Genomic DNA, 20000 nt, shown 5'->3' on the forward strand with positions numbered 1-20000 from the left:
CCAGGGTTTGGATTAGACAAACAGAGCAATATTCAACACCCTCCCTTTGATTTACATTCCTTATGCATGATGACACGCTCTCGATTGACATTGAAATCTGAATTTCCCAAGCAAAGAAACACCCCACTTATACACATTACACACATCCAAGTGTCTCTTTACGCTGATGATGTTATAATGTTTGCTGTCTCGTGGCCGGACAGGTGTTATGAGGGAGATGAGGTGGGAGGGCTGGAGCAGAGGGTGGAAGGGAGAGGGGGGACCGCGGCTAAAGATTGAAATGTGCAATAATGTCACAAATCGATCTGTTTGCCGGCTGCAGCTTATTCACTGGGCCCTGGATGCCCGGTGATTTATGATTCCCAGGATGAATTTTTCCATTCTTGCCAATAAATGATGCAGCCCTATCGTCAACGCCGTGGCTCTTGATTTATCTCCCAGCTAGCTCGCTCTCCCCGAGACTTTCATCCACTAAACCCAGTTTAGGTGTAAGCCATATTCCGAGGGGACGCTGCAAAATAAATTGGGATTAGGTCATATTTTATCTTCTTAAATCGTAGTCATAGGAATGGATTAACGTGTCCCACATAGAATGAATATATATTTTGTAAGAAAAAAAAAATATTAGGATATATTAAAGATAGGTTGCTATGCAAGATGTGAAGGTCGATGTGTTGTATGCACCGATGTGGGTGTGTGTGTGTGTGTGTGTCTGCGTGTGTGTGAAGAATCGATTCACGCCATCAAAATTGGCAGCTTTTATGTCCAAGCAGTAGCCAGAGCAGAAATGAGAAGCTGCGGTCCACAGAAATACCGCCATCTTGGCCCTCTTGGAATATTCCATTGGCTGCCACCTCCCAGGGAGGAAGGGGGGGGGGGGTTGGAGGATGAGCACACCGATGTGTCGGGACAAATAAGATAGTGTTTTGGAATTTTCGCGACCCAAACGCGAAATACACCTGGGTGAAAAATAAAAGCGTGCGTCCACACAACACGACGATTCTAGTTGCTGTTCATGTTGCGCTGTTATTGTGGAGGGGAATTTGCTCTGGGCCTGCTGGTGCTTTGGGCCTGCTGGTGCTTTGCACCTGCGGCGATGTTGAGCCTGGCTCCTCAGACAGCTCCCCCTGCTAAGGCTGAAAAGGAACTTAGCCAGACACCCTGATGGTGGTACTGCTGCCACCGGCCCACAGAGAGAGAGGGAGGGAGAGAGGGAGGGAGGGAGAGAGGGAGGAGGAAAGGGGGAGAGATGGAGGGAGAGGGGGAGGGAGGAGGTGAGAGGGAAGGGGAGGAAGGGAGAGAAAGAGGGATGGAGGGAGACAGGGAGGGAGGGATGGAGGGAGGGGGGAGAGGTAGAGAGAGTAGGAGAGAGAGCGAGGGAGGGAGGGAGGGAGGGAGGGAGGGAGGGTCAGAGAAGGAAAGCGGCTGAGAGAAGGAAGGAGGGAGACGGGAGAGAGAGAAAAAAAGAGAAGAAAAGAAATTGAAAAGAAAAGAGAAAGTGAAAAGAAAGTGGCGACAGAGATGGCTTTTTTTCAAAGCGCCTGCCTGTTACGCACAAAGAGCAGTGACTGTCGCTGCTCAGAGTCAGACGCAGAGCTCTGGGGGGCTTATCTGAATGCATGAACTGAACAGTGACAACAACGGGGAGAAAAGAAGAGAGAAAAGAGAGAAATAGAAAAAAAGATGATAATCCTTTCTCTAGGCAACAACCCCCCACTCGAAATGTTCTGAGAGATCCAGATGAACAGTCTGTCGAAATGAGTAACGCACATTTTGACATGGGTAACCCAAAAATAAATAAAAAAACCCCTAAATGGCTTGAAAATATGTTTTGAAAGACTTGGAGATTGTGCAAAGAAAACCCCAAAAGAACCACAACACAATACGACATCAATCTGAGGCACATGCACTTATTGCATGGGCGCGCACATATAGACACACATACACAATCCCACAAACACACGCACACACACAAAATCCTACAATCCGACACGCACACACACACACACACACACACACACAGTCTGCTTTGGAGTTCAGAATCTTCGTTTCCACTCTCTGTCACCATGGTAACCCCCCCTAACGTCCAACTTGGGTGAGCATTAGCTTCCAGCTCTTTCCCTTTCTAAAGGCTACCCCAGCACCAGAAGGAGTGCTGTCAAGACCGCCGTCCAGAGCCAAGCAGGGCCCCACGCCCGGGCCCGGCCTCCGGGAGGGCTCGGGACACTAATTAGCTCGTGTCCATAGCACAGAGAAAGGATGACTGGGCATCTCTCTAATAGCGCCCCGACAGAAGGCGCTATCTTAAGAGCCACGCGGTTCAGAGAAACTCGTTTTTTTTGTCTCTTTTTTGACTTCCCTTATAAGTCCCCTTCCAAATCTTCAGTCTTTTGTTTTCCAGTTTGACATTCTTCAAACGACAACCCGGCGCGATTGTGCGACTACTGCGCTTAAGCATCCGGCCAAAAGTTCAAAATGGAGGCTTGCTTCTGTCGTGCTGTTGCCAGACTGAACCCAAGAGGCTCCGCCCCCGATCCAGAACCAGCAGAGGGGGGGATGGATTCGGAGGGGGCGGCGGGGGTTGTATGTGTGAGAGGTGTATGGAGGCTAGCCCTCATCTTGTCGAGCAGGGGGCGAGTGACAATCAAAGACGCCCGTGTCGACAGATCGATAGACGGTTCTCCCCGTGACCTTCTCCCCACTCGCATCTCAATAATGAAAGACAAGCGAGGGGTTACGCCTTACATTGGCGGTCGACACCGGGATGTTGCTGTGGGGGGTTTGGGCGGCTATTGACAGCTGGGCGGGGGTCCAGCGTCGCTCGCTGCATTGGCATGCAGAGAACCACCGCGGGTCTTAAGGAACTGTCAGTCGCGGATTCATCCCTGGGATTAAAATCTTACCGACTGCCAGGACTCGCGGCCTCAGTCTCTCAGGGGCGTCGATACCGCCGCTGCCATCGCTGCCATCGCTGCACTTTCGGCCCCGCCCTGTTTAAGTTTGACGCGGAGGAGGCGGTGGTGGTGGGGGCGGCGGTAAGTGGAAGCTTGAGCACTCGTGTACTGCAGGCGGGTGCAGTGAAACCTCTGACTGGAAGAAGTTTGGGGAGCTGTTTTTCCTTTTCTTCGTCTGTGTTGGTGTCTGCCTCCTGTGTGTCTCAGATCTTCCTGCAGGTTATTTTCCTTTCCCCCTGTCTCCTGTTTGTTCCCGTCGGGGTGAACGGGGCTAGACTGGCGAGGCGGGTGGGGGGGGGGGGGGTTCCAGGGGGCTGGAGCATGTTAGCACACATCAGCTTTGACAGACCCGGAGCGTCGCTGGGGGGGGTCGGGGGAAGAGAGGTGGGCTGGGGAGGAGGAGGAGGAGGGTTAGCAAAAGTAGGTGGAGAGGAATAAGAAGGTGGAGGAGGAGGTGGAGGAGAGTGAGTGGAAGGAGGAGGAAGAGAAGGAAGAGGAGGATGGGAAGAAGACGAAGACGAAGACGAAGAAGAAGAAGAAGAAGAAGAAGAAGAAGAAGAAGAAGAAGAAGAAGGAGAATGAAGAATGGTCAAGTTCAGGACGTCGCAGCCCACCGTCCTACCCGGTCTGTCGAGGGAGGAGAAGCTCGTGGACGCTGGCTGGCTATCTTTTAATTCCTTTATTCCAGCGCTCCTCCTGAGATAAGGACCCGGGAGTCCGGCCGGAATGGGGGTAGGACGAGGGGATGAGCAGCAGTGTCTTCATGTCCGTCTGCGTCAACTGCTCTGTATGCACTCCGTGTCAGTGTGTCTGTCTAGAAACACCTCGCGGGCAGATGTTGTTCCATCTGACTTTTGTTCCCAGTGTCTCCAAGCCACTTCACAGAGAGATGAGGCGGGGGAATATCGTTATGAAAGCCAACACACAAAAAAGAGATGTGTACCCGACAACCCGTTCCCATCCCCCGGAATTAAAGGGAAATAAAAGCAAGCACTAAAATAATTGTCAATAATACCCCTGCAGCCCACGGGCTATCTTTAATTTGTGTTGTCAAGCAAGTGAAGGCCGATTCATATTCCTACCGTGCAATTACTCAAGCTTCCGACGTCCCTTTTGAACTTGGAAAACTTGTTTACCACAATATTAGGGCACAGTATGTGGAATCTGCAGTCTGGAGCTGTTCCCCTTCCCATGATGCAACACTAAAAAGGCATCTTCAAGCCTTTCATTTTTTTCCCCCCGTCAACAGCTTGGAAATTGACCGACCTTGTAAATGTCTACCTCTCTCCCTCTCGCCCTCTCCCTCTCTATCGTTAAATTTTTTTTAACCTTCCAACAGGTGTATAATACGCCGTCACAAATCTACTTCAACATGGATGGAGGGACGGCTGACAACAGAGACCGTTTCCAGCAAAGCATGTCCGCCTCCCTGCCTCTCTCACCCCTCTGCAACATTAAACGGTCGGGAGACTTTGAGGGAGTCCAGATCCACATGCAAGACGGCGAAGATCATATCTGGCAAACATAGTCGTCCAATCAGATATCCACGGCGGAAACGCAGCTTGCGGAGTGGAAGCCCCGAGGAACAAATGTCAACCTAAATGCTTTGCATACATAAGCGCACCCCATGAATTCTTGATGGCCGTGGCCAAAGCTCACTCCCCTGAATGCCATATCTCCAAACAAGCAGCTGCGGGTTTTATTAAGGGTATCGTTCATAATTGTGAGCGCTCCTAAATAGTAATGACTTTTTCTTTTGTTGCCGTTTTATAGTGGGCTCGGTCGAATCTTCCCCGAACTGACGCTGGGAGTGAGACACTGATGTGAGGTGAAGCGCGAGGAGAGCGGGTGTGTCCCTGTGCGCGGCCTGCCCTGTGTTCAGACGTCAGAGGAGCCGACTCTGATCGGGCCTGGCATGCGAGCGTTATGAACAAGACACAAAGACACAAAGACGACACAAACAAGCAAGAGGCCTAAACCCTACCTGACATCGCCGTCGGAAAAAAGAAGAGTAATACAAAGGGAAGGATATCTTTTAATAAAAGCACGCTTCCCGAGTCCCTTCGTACGCTACGAACAGAGTCCACCACCCTGTGAACGTACTTCACGGTCAGACAGAGTACGCCGTCAGTGCACGTGGACGATCGCCATGAGTTCAAGTCCGGCGGTATGCCTTTGTCCATCCATTGTCAGCCGTCGACTGCATTTATACAACGCTTTTCTAACCAGTAGCCACTCAAAGCGCTTTACAATACTGCCTCACATTCACCCGTTCATGCACACATTCACACACCGACGGCGGTGTCAACCGCGCAGGGCGACAGCCAGCTCGTCAGGAGTCGGTCAGTACGAGGTGCCTTGCTCAAGGACACCTCGACACTCGAACTGGAAACCTTCTGATCACCAGCCAACCCGCTCTTCCCCCTGAGCAACGTGGCGCTACATCAGCACATCTGTGTTTGGCACCTTACCACGTGTGCAAGGACGCCGTTCAAGACAATATAACGAAATGGCAAGGGGGGGGGGGGGGCGATCCTGCAAACTTCTTATCGGCGGGCTTTTAGCAGAAACAAGCGCCCGGCGCCGAGAGATACGCGCAGCGCCGGATGGAAGACAATGCGTCATTGTTGGAAAGGTTGAATGAGGTCGGCATTGTGTCCCCTAATCTGCAGCCAGTACACAACACCGGTGCCCCCGTTATCACCGTTGCCCCCCCGCCCGTCCCTGTTGTCCCCGTCTCAATCTAGTTGCTATAGCTACATGACTGCCCCCGGTACCTCAATACACACACACACACACACACACACACAAAAAAAAACATGCACGCACACAAATACGCAAAGACACACACACACACACACACACACACACCTCCATACGCACATACAGAAACACAAAAGACACAAGATATTCTCCTCATTCCAGAAGCCAAGGCGGCAGCAAGTAATTTTCTTCGGGGGGGATCCTTTCTCCTTCCCCTGCCGACGCCGCCTTCCGTGAGGAAAGGTAATAAATAAATAACCGTGAGCATTCCGGTCGGTTCCGGTGCGTTCCGGTTCAGCGGCGGAGGTGGTCATCGGCGGCATTAGGGCTCATGAATACGGAGGCGAGTGCCGGGAGAGCGGGGAAGCGAGAGCAAACCTGTCTGCGCCGGAGTGCACCTTATCGACGCGCCTCTCAGTCTGGGGGAGACGCCGGACCTAATTAGCTCACACACACATGCGCACACACGCACACACACACACACATGTACACACACACGTGCACAAGCACACACACACACACACGTACACAAGCGGACACACACATGTACACAAGCATACACACAGACATGTACACAAGTGCACACACACACACACACACACACACACACACACACACACACAGCGAGAGCCTTGCTTTCCCTCACTTCAGGGCGAATCCGAATCGACGATTGTTTAAAAAAAAGAGACAAAAACAAAAAAAAAGTGAGTTGCCATTTTTCCGTGTTTTTAAAAAGGTCAGACGTTTCCCTCCAGCCCTCGCGCCGGTGCCCGGTCGCATCATTAGAGGAGGGAGCTCGGCCGAAATAATTGAAGCAGCCTTCTGAACATAAGTACACAAGACAAGCCTCACGGTAACGGCGCCGAGATGAAAGGCCTCTCGGCCAGGAGGGAGGAAGTTATCACGGGCCGAGTGGAAGGCCGGGATTAGCCGTCTGCCGAGGTACTATCCGGCCGTGATAAGCCGCGTGATTTGAGTTAATCAGGTTGAGGGCAGGCGTCATAAGGGGAGTCGACAAGGCGTTGCTTCTCCATGTACTTTCAGGCTTTGAATGGGGGACTACAAAAATGGCGGCGTGAAAACGAGAAGCTACAGGGGAGTGTCAGTATGGGCTTGGGAGATAGAAGAGGCGTTCTTGGATGACGAGAAGCCTGCCAGAGGAGAAGATCCCAGGAGATGTGGGAAAGAAACGATCATCCGTCAACCGTACTCGGTTAGCAGAAACACACACACGAACATAAGCACTCAAGAATGCACACACACACACACACACATACACATACTCGGCCACACACACACAGACATGCACAGTCACACAGTCACACACAGACAAACGCACACAATCACACACACAGACATACACAGTCGCACACACACAGATACACAGACATAAACAGTCCCACAAACACACATTAAGCCGCAGCACCTGCAAATTTCCTGCCTCATCTGGAGAGTGTTACTTCAGCAGAAGAAGAAGTGACATTTTCCCCACAATTACCAGTGATTTACACTTTGGCTGAAAGGAGGAGGAGGGAGATGTGAAGAGGGGGGCCGGGAGAGGGGTTAGACCTTGGGAATTTGGGAAAAGGGGGGGGGGGGGGCATGTGAAACTTTCTCGATGGTCTCATGCAAGTGTACTGTCAGGGAGGGAGAGAGAGAGAGAGAGAGAGAGAGAGAGAGAGAGAGAGAGAGAGAGATGTATAGATAGATAGATGGCGAGCAAGCGAGATAGATATATTAATAGAGAAAAACGATGAATGGGATGGAAATAGAGCAGTGACGGAAAAAGCACAGAAAATGAAGGCAGTGCACAAATAGGACAGGCATGATATACACAGTCAGTTAAACGCTTTAGAAAGCGCTTCCCCACAGCAGAGGGATGTGTGTGCGTGTGTCTGTGTGTGTGCGTGTGTGTGTGTGTGTGTGTGTGTGTGTGTGTCTACTTCCCAGGCTATGTCACAATTCAAACTTCCATTTAAACATTCCAGCTGGCCCCTCTCCTCCGTCACCTAATAAGTCTTTTCAACCAACACACACACACACAAACACACACACACACACACACACACACACACACACACACACTGTCCCACTCCATGACCCCTGCCACCCCACTCACACATACACTTACAACACAGAAACAAAAAGCTCACATGAAGTAACATGCTTGAGGAAACGCACACGCACACAGACACACACACACACACGATAGACAGACACACAATACACAAAAAAGACCTGTCACTCCATGACCCCAGCCAACCCACTCCTTAACACGCTCACACACACTCACTGAACGATGCATTAGCTCTGGAAGGGAAACAGGTACTAAACAACACACTATAATCTCAAACCATTTGCCTGTAACTCGAAACAGATATGTTTCCATCAGCAGAAATCACATCCAATCTAAATAGATGCCGCGCATTAAGTCGTAAATAAGGAGGAAATGTGAAAAATCACTCCCATACCGCGCAAACCTACGCATGGCTCCTATAAAATATGAGGCATGCATCAAAAGTCAATCAGTCTAAAAATAACTCCTGCTAAACCTCACAGAGGGTGTTCATGAGTGATGTGGCATGAGAAAATGTGACAAGCTATTCAAGCGCACGTTTCTTTTTCTGAATTCTGAATTTCATCCATGCCCCGAAGAAATAGACGTTATTTTACAGATGCACAACATCTATATGATGATGTGTTCAAAGGGCAAAACAAGGAGTTTTGTAAATCACTCCGAACCGTCAGTTAGTCATCAGCAATGCAAGGGTTTGTGGGTGTTTAATCATTTCTCTTTTGTTTGATCTCGCACTAGATCAATAGCAGAAAAACTTACGAAAGGTCAGGGGGAAAAGAAAATGGCCGTCCCACGCACCCTCTTACAACACACAACGCAAACAGAGAGTGGAGCAAAGAAATGATAATCACCATGATCATAATAATAACAATAACAACGTCAATCTACTGCTTTGGGGGCTGAATCAGAAAACGCACACAGTACCCGTCAAGCAAGTGACTCAGACGACTCCCACCTGCCACTCTATGATGGAAAACCCCGGAAAACAACAACAGGAAGAAGACGCTCACGCAGAGGAACTGGGGGAGGGGGGGGGGGAGAAAGCGGAACGCCGTTTGAGCCCGGAATGGCAAAAATAAGATTGGTAAGCAGATCTAAAAAAGAAAGAGAAAAGGGGGCAAAAAGGGTCCATACTCGCGACTAACCACCTGTTCCTATCGGAATGACGCGCTTGGTTCTCCACGCCTCGCGCCCGCTGCAGTGGAACTTCCCCTCCTCTCTCTCTCTCTCTCTCTCTCTCTCTCGCCCACCAACACCGACTGAAAGCATGAAGGCTTCGGTCTGACAGCCAAGCCCTGCCTCTCTGGGCACCGGGGGGGCGTTGGGGGGCACGGCAACACAAAGCAAAGCAGACCTCCCAAAACAGTCGAAGAAAAACATCCCCCCCAAACGCCGACCCCCCCGCCTGCTCGCCAAAATAAATAAACCCTCCACACTAGCCCGGGAACGTTCTGATCCTTCTGGAAAGTTCTCGACCCGAAGAAGGCCCTAATAAAGCCCGTGGGGGGGGGGGGGGGGGGGGGGGGGGGCGTGACGGATCATTGGAGCAAACCACTAGGACAGCTGGGAAAGTCGACTTTTATGTGGGCCCCTGGAGATGCATCCGTCTGCTCCGCGCGGACACGTGTCAGGGGGGCCAAGAGCCTCCCCCATTGGCCAGGGCTGGCCCCCGCCACACTGTGCAATCACAACACACTCTGTAATGGGGGCCCGGCTTCAACGACGGGCCCCGACCCGAGGTGCCAGGCTGAAATTTCACAGCATCTAATTGGACGAGGAGAAAAAAATACGAAATGCTTCAAGTTCTCATCAAATTGGGGATGGGAGGGAGGCGGGGAGGGAGGGAGGGGGGAGGGGGGGGAGACGAGGGGATTGGCGGGGAGGGGGGGGAGCCTCAGACGGTGTCGGCATGAGGGAACGACGGCTGCGTCTAAATTAAGCCGTCAAATGGGAACGACAGGGAAGAGGATTGGCGATGGGAGAATTGGGAATGATGAGAGGGGAAATGCAGAGAGAGAGAGAGTGGTGGGGCGGGACGCAAACAACACTCCCTGGTACTCCAGGGAACGTTGGACTTTTATTGCGTTGCGATATTACAAAGGAGCGTGGTTTTGCCTTTTGAGGTTTCCATCACCATTATATATCTTAATTGCCTCCTTCTACAACGACTCCCCCACCTCATTTATGCTTTGCTTGATTGATCATATTTTCTGTGGGTGAAGGAATAGTTTTACTTCACAATTACCAAGAGAAAGTAGTGGCAGTAAAAACAAAGAGGGAAGTTTGATGAAAGAAAAGTTTTTTTGCAGGATTTGTGCTGAGTTTAACGGCTAACCTTAAAAAATGTTTACCGTTTGTTTATTATCATACACCTTGGTCACAATTTCATTGGTGTATGAATTTGTGCTACAGTCGATTTTGTGTGTGTGTGTGTGTGTGTGTGTGTGTCTGTGTGTGTGTCTGCGAGCATGCGTGTCTATGGTTGTGTGCTCAGCATGCCTGCAAGCGAGGGCTAAAGAAAACAAAAAATGATTAAAAATGAGTAGGAGTACAGCTGAAAAAACTCCAAAAGGAACACAGAGAATTAGGCAGATGGCTTCTTGTTTACGCCGTGCGTGCGTGTGTGTGTGTGCGTGCGCTTGCTTGCGTGTGCGGGCGTGTTTGTGCGTGTGTCAGTTCAACCTTGCCGGGATTACTCCTGCATAGCTCCAGCTCGTCACAACACAGCACGCAAGGTGACAGCTACTTCCACCGTTATCCAATTCAAACGTAGTCGGAGCGTTTCATTTCAGAATTCCAATCCTGCACTATCTGAGCATTCTTGGAGCTACATGTAAACATGCGTTTGATCAGTAAAGCTTTACTGTGCGTATACGAAGGAACGCAGTCATCGATGCCGGCGCGCCAGAGAATAATACAAGGATACGGTCCAAAACTGCGGTTCTCTATTATTTGGCAATTTGGCGTTGAAAGGCATTCTGTTCCCGTCGCAAAAAATCCATACTTATGACATTGCATCCTCAATGGTGGGAGGACGGGATGTGGAGAAGGGACGTTGTAAACTTCATGGTGGGGGGGGGTTGTGTGTGTGTGTGTGTGTGTGTGTGTGTGTGTGTGTGTGTGTGTGTGTGTGTGTGTGTGTGTGTGTGTGTGGATTTCTCAGAGTAATCCCTCTTCCTCTGTGAGATAAATAACATCACCAAATCCTTCCACTCTGAAGTCAGGTCGGATGACCCTGGGGAGAGAGGGATAGAAGGAGACAGGGAGAGAGAGAGGGGGAGGGGGGAGAGAGAGGGATAGAAGGAGACAGGGAGAGAGAGAAGAGGGGAGGGGGGAGAGAGGGATAGAAGGAGACAGGAGAGAGAGAGGGGAGGGGGAGAGAGAGGGATAGAAGGAGACAGGGAGAGAGAGAGGGGGAGGGGGAGAGAGAGGGATAGAAGGAGACAGGGAGAGAGAGAGAGGGGAGGGGAGGGGGAGAGAGGGATAGAAGGAGACAGGGAGAGAGAGAGAGAGAGGGGGAGGGGGGAGGAGAGAGGGATAGAAGGAGACAGGAGAGAGAGAGGGGGGAGAGAGAGGGATAGAAGGAGACAGGGAGAGAGAGAGGGGAGAGAGAGAGGGATAGAAGGGGGACAGGGAGGAGAGAGAGGGGAGGGGGAGAGAGAGGGATAGAAGGAGACAGGGAGAGAGAGAGAGGAGGGGGGGAGAGAGAGGGGATAGAAGGAGACAGAGAGAGAGAGAGGTGAGGGGGGAGAGAGAGGGATAGAAGGAGACAGAGAGAGAGAGGGGAGGGGGGAGAGAGAGGGATAGAAGGAGACAGAGAGAGAGAGAGAGGGGAGGGGGGAGATGAGAGGGATAGGCGGAGACAGAGAGAGAGAGAGGGGAGGGGGAGAGAGAGGGATAGAAGGAGACAGAGAGAGAGAGGGGAGGGGGAGAGAGGGATAGAAGGAGACAGGGAGAGAGAGAGAGAGGGGGGAGAGAGAGGGATAGAAGGAGACAGGGAGAGAGAGAGGAGGGGGGAGAGAGAGGGATAGAAGGAGACAGGGAGAGAGAGGAGGGGGGGAGAGAGAGGGATAGAAGGAGACAGGGAGAGAGAGAGAGGGGAGGGGGGAGAGAGGGGATAGAAGGAGACAGGGAGAGAGAGAGGGGGAGGGGGGGAGAGAGAGCCAGGTCTCTGTGGCTGTTGCTGCATCCTGTCCACTTCTCATTATCCTCATCATCCTCTCATTTTACATACACACACACACACAACACACACACACACACACACACACACACACACACGTTATCAAGAACACAATCCCATGCTACTGCATTGCCAACCACTTCCTAAACACACGCACAAAATACGCACACACACCCACACAGACACACGCAATTAAACACACACACACACACACACACGCTATCAAGCACAAACACCCATGCCACTCATTGCCAACCACTCCTAAACACACACACAGATGCACAAATACACACACACACACTCATGCACACACACACAAACACACAACACACACACGCAATCGAGCACACACACACACAAACACACATGGTATCAAGCACAAACACCCAGGCTACTCATTGCCAACCACTCCTAAACACACACACACACACACAGATGCACAAATAAACACACACAGACATGCAATCAAACACACCAACACCTGCTGCTCATTGTCAACCACCCCTAAACACAAACACAACCCCCCCCCCCCACACACACACACACACACACACACACACACACACACAGTTCTGCGTTGGCTGGCACCCCTCGCTTCCTGGTCACCTGATGCATTTGTTCCAGGTCCTCTGGCTAACGCTCAGCGGTTGTTGGAGTGGAAGCGTTGTTGTGTTGCTGTTTGTTTATGACCCCCCCACCCCCCCCCCCCCCCCCTACTTAACATCATTAACTGGCTGCCGAAGTCCCATCGCCCCCCAGGGCCCTCGGTCCTGATCAGCGGGCCGTTTGTCCTACGGTCAACCCAGATATGCTCTTGCTTTGCCGAGCCTCATTGGCCGCTGCGCAGCCAATTAGGTGCCAGCGAGATGACCACACACACACACACACACACACACAGAGCTCATGGTCGCGAGTAGGCTACGCTACACGGTGTCAGCGCCTTCTACTTTGATTGACGTTGTGCCTATTCACCTTTCTGAGGTGTTTCTTTGCGAGAGCGTCGAGAGCGTGGCCGTGAAAGCGTTAAGAGAAGAGTCGGTGACTATTTTCACTGTCGCAAAAAAATAGACGCTCAATAGACGCTCTCTTGCGTCTTTGGCCTCTGCTTTTTTTTGTTTTCTTTCTTTCTTTCTCAGAGTCAAGGATATCAACACAACACGGGCAAAAGGCCTTCCGCGTTGTAGCGCAGCACGCCATCGTACGCTACCAACGCTGCGTCCGAGCAAAATACGCCGTTCAACGAAAGGGCTCGAAAGCTATCGAGGAGGCTCTTAGGAAGCAAGCAGAGGAAGCAATGACAGTGAGGGAGCATAAAAGGAGGTTACCCCCGATGTGTCGCCTCCCTCCCTCCCTCCCTCCCTCCCTCTCCCCCACTAACCTGCTTCCCTCCTTCAGCATCCACCCGACCTAACGCTATCAGCTCTCCCTTCAGGTGGCCTGACGACTGGCCAGATCCCGCTTGATATATTGCTTTGATATAGCCTGTAATTACTGGCCGTGAAGGCCACTACGCCTTAGGGAGCGGGGAAAAGAGGCACCACAAGTAAAGGGGGAAAGAGAAAGACAGCAGAGAGAGAGAGAGAGAGAGAGAGAGAGAGAGAGAGAGAGAGAGAGAGAGAGAGAGAGAGAGAGAGAGAGAGAGACACTAGGGGCTGGCGGTGATGAAAGAATGGCCGCGTGACCGTTTCTCTTTTTTCCTTTTTTAAACCTCTCCAGTGGTCCTGACACGATGACAAGTGGTGGTGGCGTTGGATGTGTGAGGGGCCTCTCTGGGGGATAGCAGCAGACCGTAGCCGCCAGTGGCAAGCATTTAAATGTTTGCCAGGGAGGTGACACCAGGCAACAGGAAGTCCGGCGGCACCTCAGATCTGTGGTCTCGCGTATGAAAGCCTTGATAGCAGATTTAAAAAAACAATCCAAATTTATTCATCATGTCCTCGAACATGCAGGGGTGCTGATACACAGCCATATCTCATAGACCATATCAAATAAAAGGGGAAATTCTACATATTTCTTCAAAAGCACATACATAAGCAGGATATATATGCACACATAAATACATAAAAAGACATAAGCACAAATAACATCACAACCAGCCATGGTTTGCATAAACACAGAGAGTAGGCACCCTGTCTTTGTCGTCCTCAGTCATTTTCTTTGTCACACGCTGACGGAAGTCATAGGCGTCCATTATTCTGCATGTCGAGCAGAGAAATAGAAAAAGAGGAAAGAGGGGGCCGGATGGATGGACAGGGGGGGGGGGGGGGGGGGGGGATGCGTAATGCCACACAGCAGAGCCATTTATTTCCCGCTGTCACAGCTCGCTGGTGGACAGCCTTCATTTTGAGATGCATTACGGCACTCTGGCGGCACGGCGGCGCGGCTATCACTCAGACACAGGGCGCTATTAGGCTTCACTTAAAAGGCTGTAATGGAACCAAACACCTTGCTGGAGGACCGCCGCCGCCGCCACGGACCCCCCCACACACACACACACACACACACACACACACACACACACACACACACACACACACGTACACCCACCTATCCACACACACAAGCATGCAAACATACACACACACCTACACAGCTACACACCGACACACACACACACACACACACACACACACACACACACACACACCTACAGAGACATAAATCCATGCACACACACACACACACACATACATAGACACTGGCAGACACGAGCATGCACACAGGCAGAGGGCCACACACACAAGCATTCGCACACACGCACACGCGCGCGCACACACACACACACACACACACACACACACACACACACACAGTCACATAGCCAAACACACACACACACACACACGCACATACACAAGGACAGACATGAGCACGCCCACGCAGAGACACACATGAGCACACACACACACACACACACACATAAATAAACTCCCACACACACATACAGAAATACATAGATACACACATGCATCCTTCCCTAGTTTCCCTTTTCCTTTTGTTGATGGGTGTTCTCAACAAAGAACAAAAGGAAACGGTAGCTCGTAGCTCTCCATCGTGAACACCAACCAGGGGGGTGTGTTCTCTCGGTGTGGGGGGGATGGGGGGGGGGGGGGGTGGGCTTTGCCACGGCGAGGCGAGCTAGCTAAATGTGTAGTGACGGCTGGGCGGTGGTTAGCGTTGCCACGGCTGGGTGATTCCGTCGGTGATGGATGATAGCATGTGGCTCGCGGACCGGTGCCAGGGCAAACAAGACAGCTAGAGAGCGAGCTAGCTAGAGAGCTAGCTAGATAGATAGCTAGACTTAGATAGAAAGCTAGACATAGATAGATAGCTAGATAGCTAGATAGCATTACTAGCGCACACTAGCACACATACACACACTCTTTAGACCTGAGTGCTAAAGGATTTGTGTGTGTTTGTGTGTGTGTGTGTGTGCTAGCCACCGCTATATAGATAGCTAGCAGTGGCTAGCACACACACACACACACCCTTTAGACATGACCGCTAAAGGGTGCGAATGCTAAAGTAGCGCACGGCCGTGCCAGTCGTGGAGGCTTCACCACGTGCCAGCAGGAGAGACAGGTGGCAGACAGACTGAGGAACCAGAAGAAGAGAAAAGGGAGGACAATCCAACAGGATGCAGGGGAGAGCGGGGGAGGAGGGGGGAGAAAACGTGACGCTTTGTAGAAGGGAGTGCGAATGGCAAATACATGGTCATACCGGCCATCTTAAAAGGCTTTCATGTCCTGCAGGATGTGTCTCGGAGAGATTGATACGAAAAAGGGGCTGAACGGGAGAGTGTAAAGCAGCCATGGTAATGGGCGACGGCTGTGTTCCCGGTCAGAGGGTAAATGTACCGCAGGTATGCATAAGACCAGGTGTGCGTGAATCTTAACTTTGATCACGGTCTGTCCCTTAAAAGAGCCCCACCATCAAAGAGGGTACAGCAATGTATGTGTAATATGCATAACAAAGGGGTTGGAACTTATCAGAGCGAAAGCAGTTCCGTGCAACGTTCTTTGTGTTTGTCCAATAATCTCGCCGGTTCCGCCAAAATAAAAGCGTGTACTTTCACCCCGGCTTCGCTTCAGGCTTCAGCGGTCGGCTTGATCAAAAAGCCTTCGTCTCAGCGTCTGTGTTTCCAGTCTCGTCTCGTCGTCTCGTCTCTCTTTCTTTTCAGAGCCTTAATGAGCTTAATCGCCGGCTCCCCGTTAACGCGGCGACAGCTTGCATTTTGTTGCAAGGAAGTGGGTGGGGGGGGGGCTGGCTGCGGAGTGAGGTGATGTTTGTTTGCAGCGCTAACCTCTGCATGCTAATGCGAAGTCAAACCACAGATACTATTCAAACCGACCCCCACCACCACCACCACCACCACCCTCAGCCTCTTCGCCGGCCCCCCTCCCTACCCCTCCCCCATCTTCCACACTCTGAAGCCAGCCCACCCCAGCCCTCGCCCGAATGAAAGCTACATCTTTTCAGGGAGAAGAAGAACAGGTGAAGCGCAGTGTTCGCTGGGGCCTTGCCAAAAAGCAACAACAACAGCGAAAAAAAGAAAACATACTTTTTGAGATTCTTTTTTCGTTTTTTTTGAAAATAGTCCAACTGCCTGACTCATTACGGCTGCAGCTGGTGAATGCCAGTATAGCCTGGAATGGATCTGAGCAGACGCAAACCCCATTACCCTCTCCTACCGGCTGCATTGTGTATTCACTACGCAAATGATGTCAGCTCATGCGGTAGTACGGAAAAGAACGAGAAGCGAGAGAGACAGATAAGATACTATAACGCCAGAGGAGCCAACTTTTTTTCCAACTACTCTCTCATTGTGAAAGAGCAGGAACAGATCAATAGGGAAGGCTAAATTAGAGAGAGTCGGTCTTCGCAGAGCGCGTGTGTGTGTGTGTGTGTGTGTGTGCGACCTTGAAGGAATAACTAACGAACGCTTCAGAAGATATTCCTTGCAGGAATTCTCTTCTGTTTATGTTGTTGCTTCATTAACAGGGATTGAGTAGATGTGAATGTGGATATCTTTAAGCATACCACAACATACACACATTTAGCTACGGTGAGTGTGTGTGTGCTGAAAGACAGAAAGTAGGCATAGCTAGTGAGAGAGGGCTTTGAGATGCTGAGTCCTTTGAGAGTCAAGGATGTTGCGGCGCATTAATCGCGGATTATATTAGCAAATAATAAACAGCAAAGGAGATGATTTTATACCAGTCAAAACGAACCCCCCCAAAAATACACATTGTTTTTTATTAAAATACACAAAACACACAAAAAATAATTGTTTTAATTACCTTGGTTTGGACAAAACAGCACTGGGTACCTCGTTTAGTAAACAGTACATAACTCCAAAGAAGAGTCGGGAATGAGGCTCACGAAGTATCCGTGGCTTCAATATAAGTATCCGTGCCAAAATAGAAAATATATGAATAAAATAAAAAGCTGTAAAGAAATGCTTTTTCCCTAACTCACATTCCCGAGCTCACATAAAAAGATAAAACCAAATCCAAATAAGAAACACGTGCTCGAGAAACAAGGGTTGCCAACGATGGCCCACAGGGACCCCAATGGAAATAAGCCTTCGGCCTTTATTGTTTCACCCCTGCCTATTTATGTACTCCAATGTACGACACAGAGTGCTGTTCCTATTTAATAACAAAATGGTCGAATAAAATCAATCAATCCAGCAAACTCGCCCCCGACTCCCCACCTGACCCCCACACTGGCCCCGCCCACCCCCGTACCGGGCCCCCGCCCGCGGCGCCACGCCTACCTTTGGGACATGATCTTGTAGGCGTCGGGCAGGTAGCAGCGGGTGTTCTCCATCTGGGCCGGGTCGGCGTCGCAGATCTTGTCGTCGGTGCGGCCGTAGTTGGCGCTCTCGATCATGATGACGTCGGTGCCCGGGCAGCGCAGCTCAATGGGGTACGACTCGCACGACAGCTCCCGACGCACCACCGCCATGGGGATGGGCGCCCGGCTGAACGCTGGTGGGAGGGGGGAGAGGGGGGTTAGTGATGGACGTTTGAGCATTTGAAGTGTTGTCGTTTTGCAATGCGTTACAGTGGGTTTGTGGTTCATTCCCGTTGCATTGAGTCTTCCACGTTAAAATGAGTCGTTCACATTGCATTCAGTCGTTCACATTGCATTCAGTCGTTCACATTGCATTCAGTCGTTCACATTGCATTCAGTCGTTCACATTGCATTCAGTCGTTCACATTGCATTAAGTCCTTCATGATGGATTAAATCGTTCATGATGGATTAAGTCATTCACGTTGCATTAAGTCATTCCCGTTGCATTGAGTCTTCCACGTTAAAATGAGTCGTTCACATTGCATTCAGTCGTTCACATTGCATTCAGTCGTTCACATTGCATTCAGTCGTTCACATTGCATTCAGTCGTTCACATTGCATTCAGTCGTTCACATTGCATTAAGTCCTTCATGATGGATTAAATCGTTCATGATGGATTAAGTCATTCACGTTGCATTAAGTCATTCCCGTTGCATTGAGTCTTCCACGTTAAAATGAGTCGTTCACATTGCATTCAGTCGTTCACATTGCATTCAGTCGTTCAAATTGCATTCAGTCGTTCACATTGCATTCAGTCGTTCACATTGCATTCAGTCGTTCACATTGCATTCAGTCGTTCACATTGCATTCAGTCGTTCACATTGCATTCAGTCGTTCACATTGCATTAAGTCCTTCATGATGGATTAAGTCGTTCATGATGGATTAAGTCATTCACGTTGCATTGAGTCATTCCCGTTGCATTGAGTCTTTCACGTTAAAAATGAGTCGTTCACATTGCATTCAGTCGTTCACATTGCATTCAGTCGTTCATGTTGCATTAAGTCGTTCATGACGGATTAAGTCATTCACGTTGCATTGAGTCATTCCCGTTGCATTGGGTCCTTCACGTCGCATTCGGTCGCACACGTTGCATTTAGCCGCACACATTGCATTCAGTCGTTCACATTGTATTATGTCACTCACATTGTATTCAGTCATTCACATCGTAGTCAGTCATTATTCTTGCATTAAATTGCTCACATCACATTTAGTCATTTAGATCTCATTGTGTCATTCCACAGATGCTTTTCATCTTAAGGCTAGCAAATTAGGCTGGGAACAATCAAGACTAAGAGGGGCTGCAACAAAAGGTAAAGTAATAGAGTGGTGACTAGTCTTTAACAATAATAGAGGAGAGAGTGCGATAGGAGTCACAAATCGAGTGGTTTCTTAACCAACACAATTTCTACATGAATTTAGTTTCCCAGCAAGTACACAGAGTGCATCCAAGACTAGCACAGGATAATTACAAATCAAGATTAAGATGAAGGACCTTCACATTGATAGAAAAGCATTGAGTAGCCGTTGGTGTGCATTGCATTATAACAGTATTTCTACTGCAATTGCTGTCCTTATGTATAGTTTGCAAGTCTGTGGTCAATTTGTGTATATACATAGATATAAGAATGTAAATAAATACATTTATACCAAAAACCCACCAACATATGGCTGTGAGTTGCTGTAAATCAACCATAGATAATAATTATCAAGATATATAGATAAAATATATATATCTTGATAATTATTTTTATTAATTTATTCATTATTTCAAGCAAACCGCTAAAAATGAGACCTCTTCCTCTAGACATCTCTTCCGAGCAGACCCCTCAATAAATGCGAATAGAGGACTGTTCCCCTAGGGGGGCCCTTGCCTTTGACTACAGTACGCAAGGGCCCGATTGTTGCACCACTAAGCTGGGCCGATACATTAGAAAATAAACCACCGGGAGGACTCCTCCGCCGCTGTCGCGGGAACAGATGGGAGGGGCCGCCAGGGCCGTGTCGTTAGATTCAAAGGGGGCTTGACATTGAGACATGTGCGCTGCCGGTCAACCAAGCCGTTCCGCGGGGAGAGGAGGTGGGTGGTGGTCGGGGGGATCGGGGGTGGGGGTGACAGCCGGAGCAATGGCTCTACGGGGAGTGGGTGGATGAGCGATGGTGTT

General features: G+C 50.2%; 1 protein-coding gene across 1 annotated transcript in view; it reads right to left on the reverse strand.

The window, feature by feature from the left end:
• The window catches only part of LOC307090879 (adhesion G protein-coupled receptor L3-like), a gene marked incomplete at both ends in the record, with an annotated part of 143934 nt that overhangs the window by 104774 nt on the left and 19160 nt on the right, over window positions 1-20000 (reverse strand). The window contains one exon of the mRNA XM_079757677.1: window positions 17757-17970. Within this exon, the coding sequence (XP_079613803.1) occupies window positions 17757-17970 (214 nt within the window). The remainder of the gene's footprint in view (window positions 1-17756; window positions 17971-20000) is intronic.

The sequence above is a fragment of the Pollachius pollachius genome (genome assembly GCF_949987615.1).
Source record: "Pollachius pollachius genome assembly, chromosome: 20".
In the NCBI taxonomy this organism is placed as follows: Eukaryota; Metazoa; Chordata; class Actinopteri; order Gadiformes; family Gadidae; genus Pollachius; species Pollachius pollachius.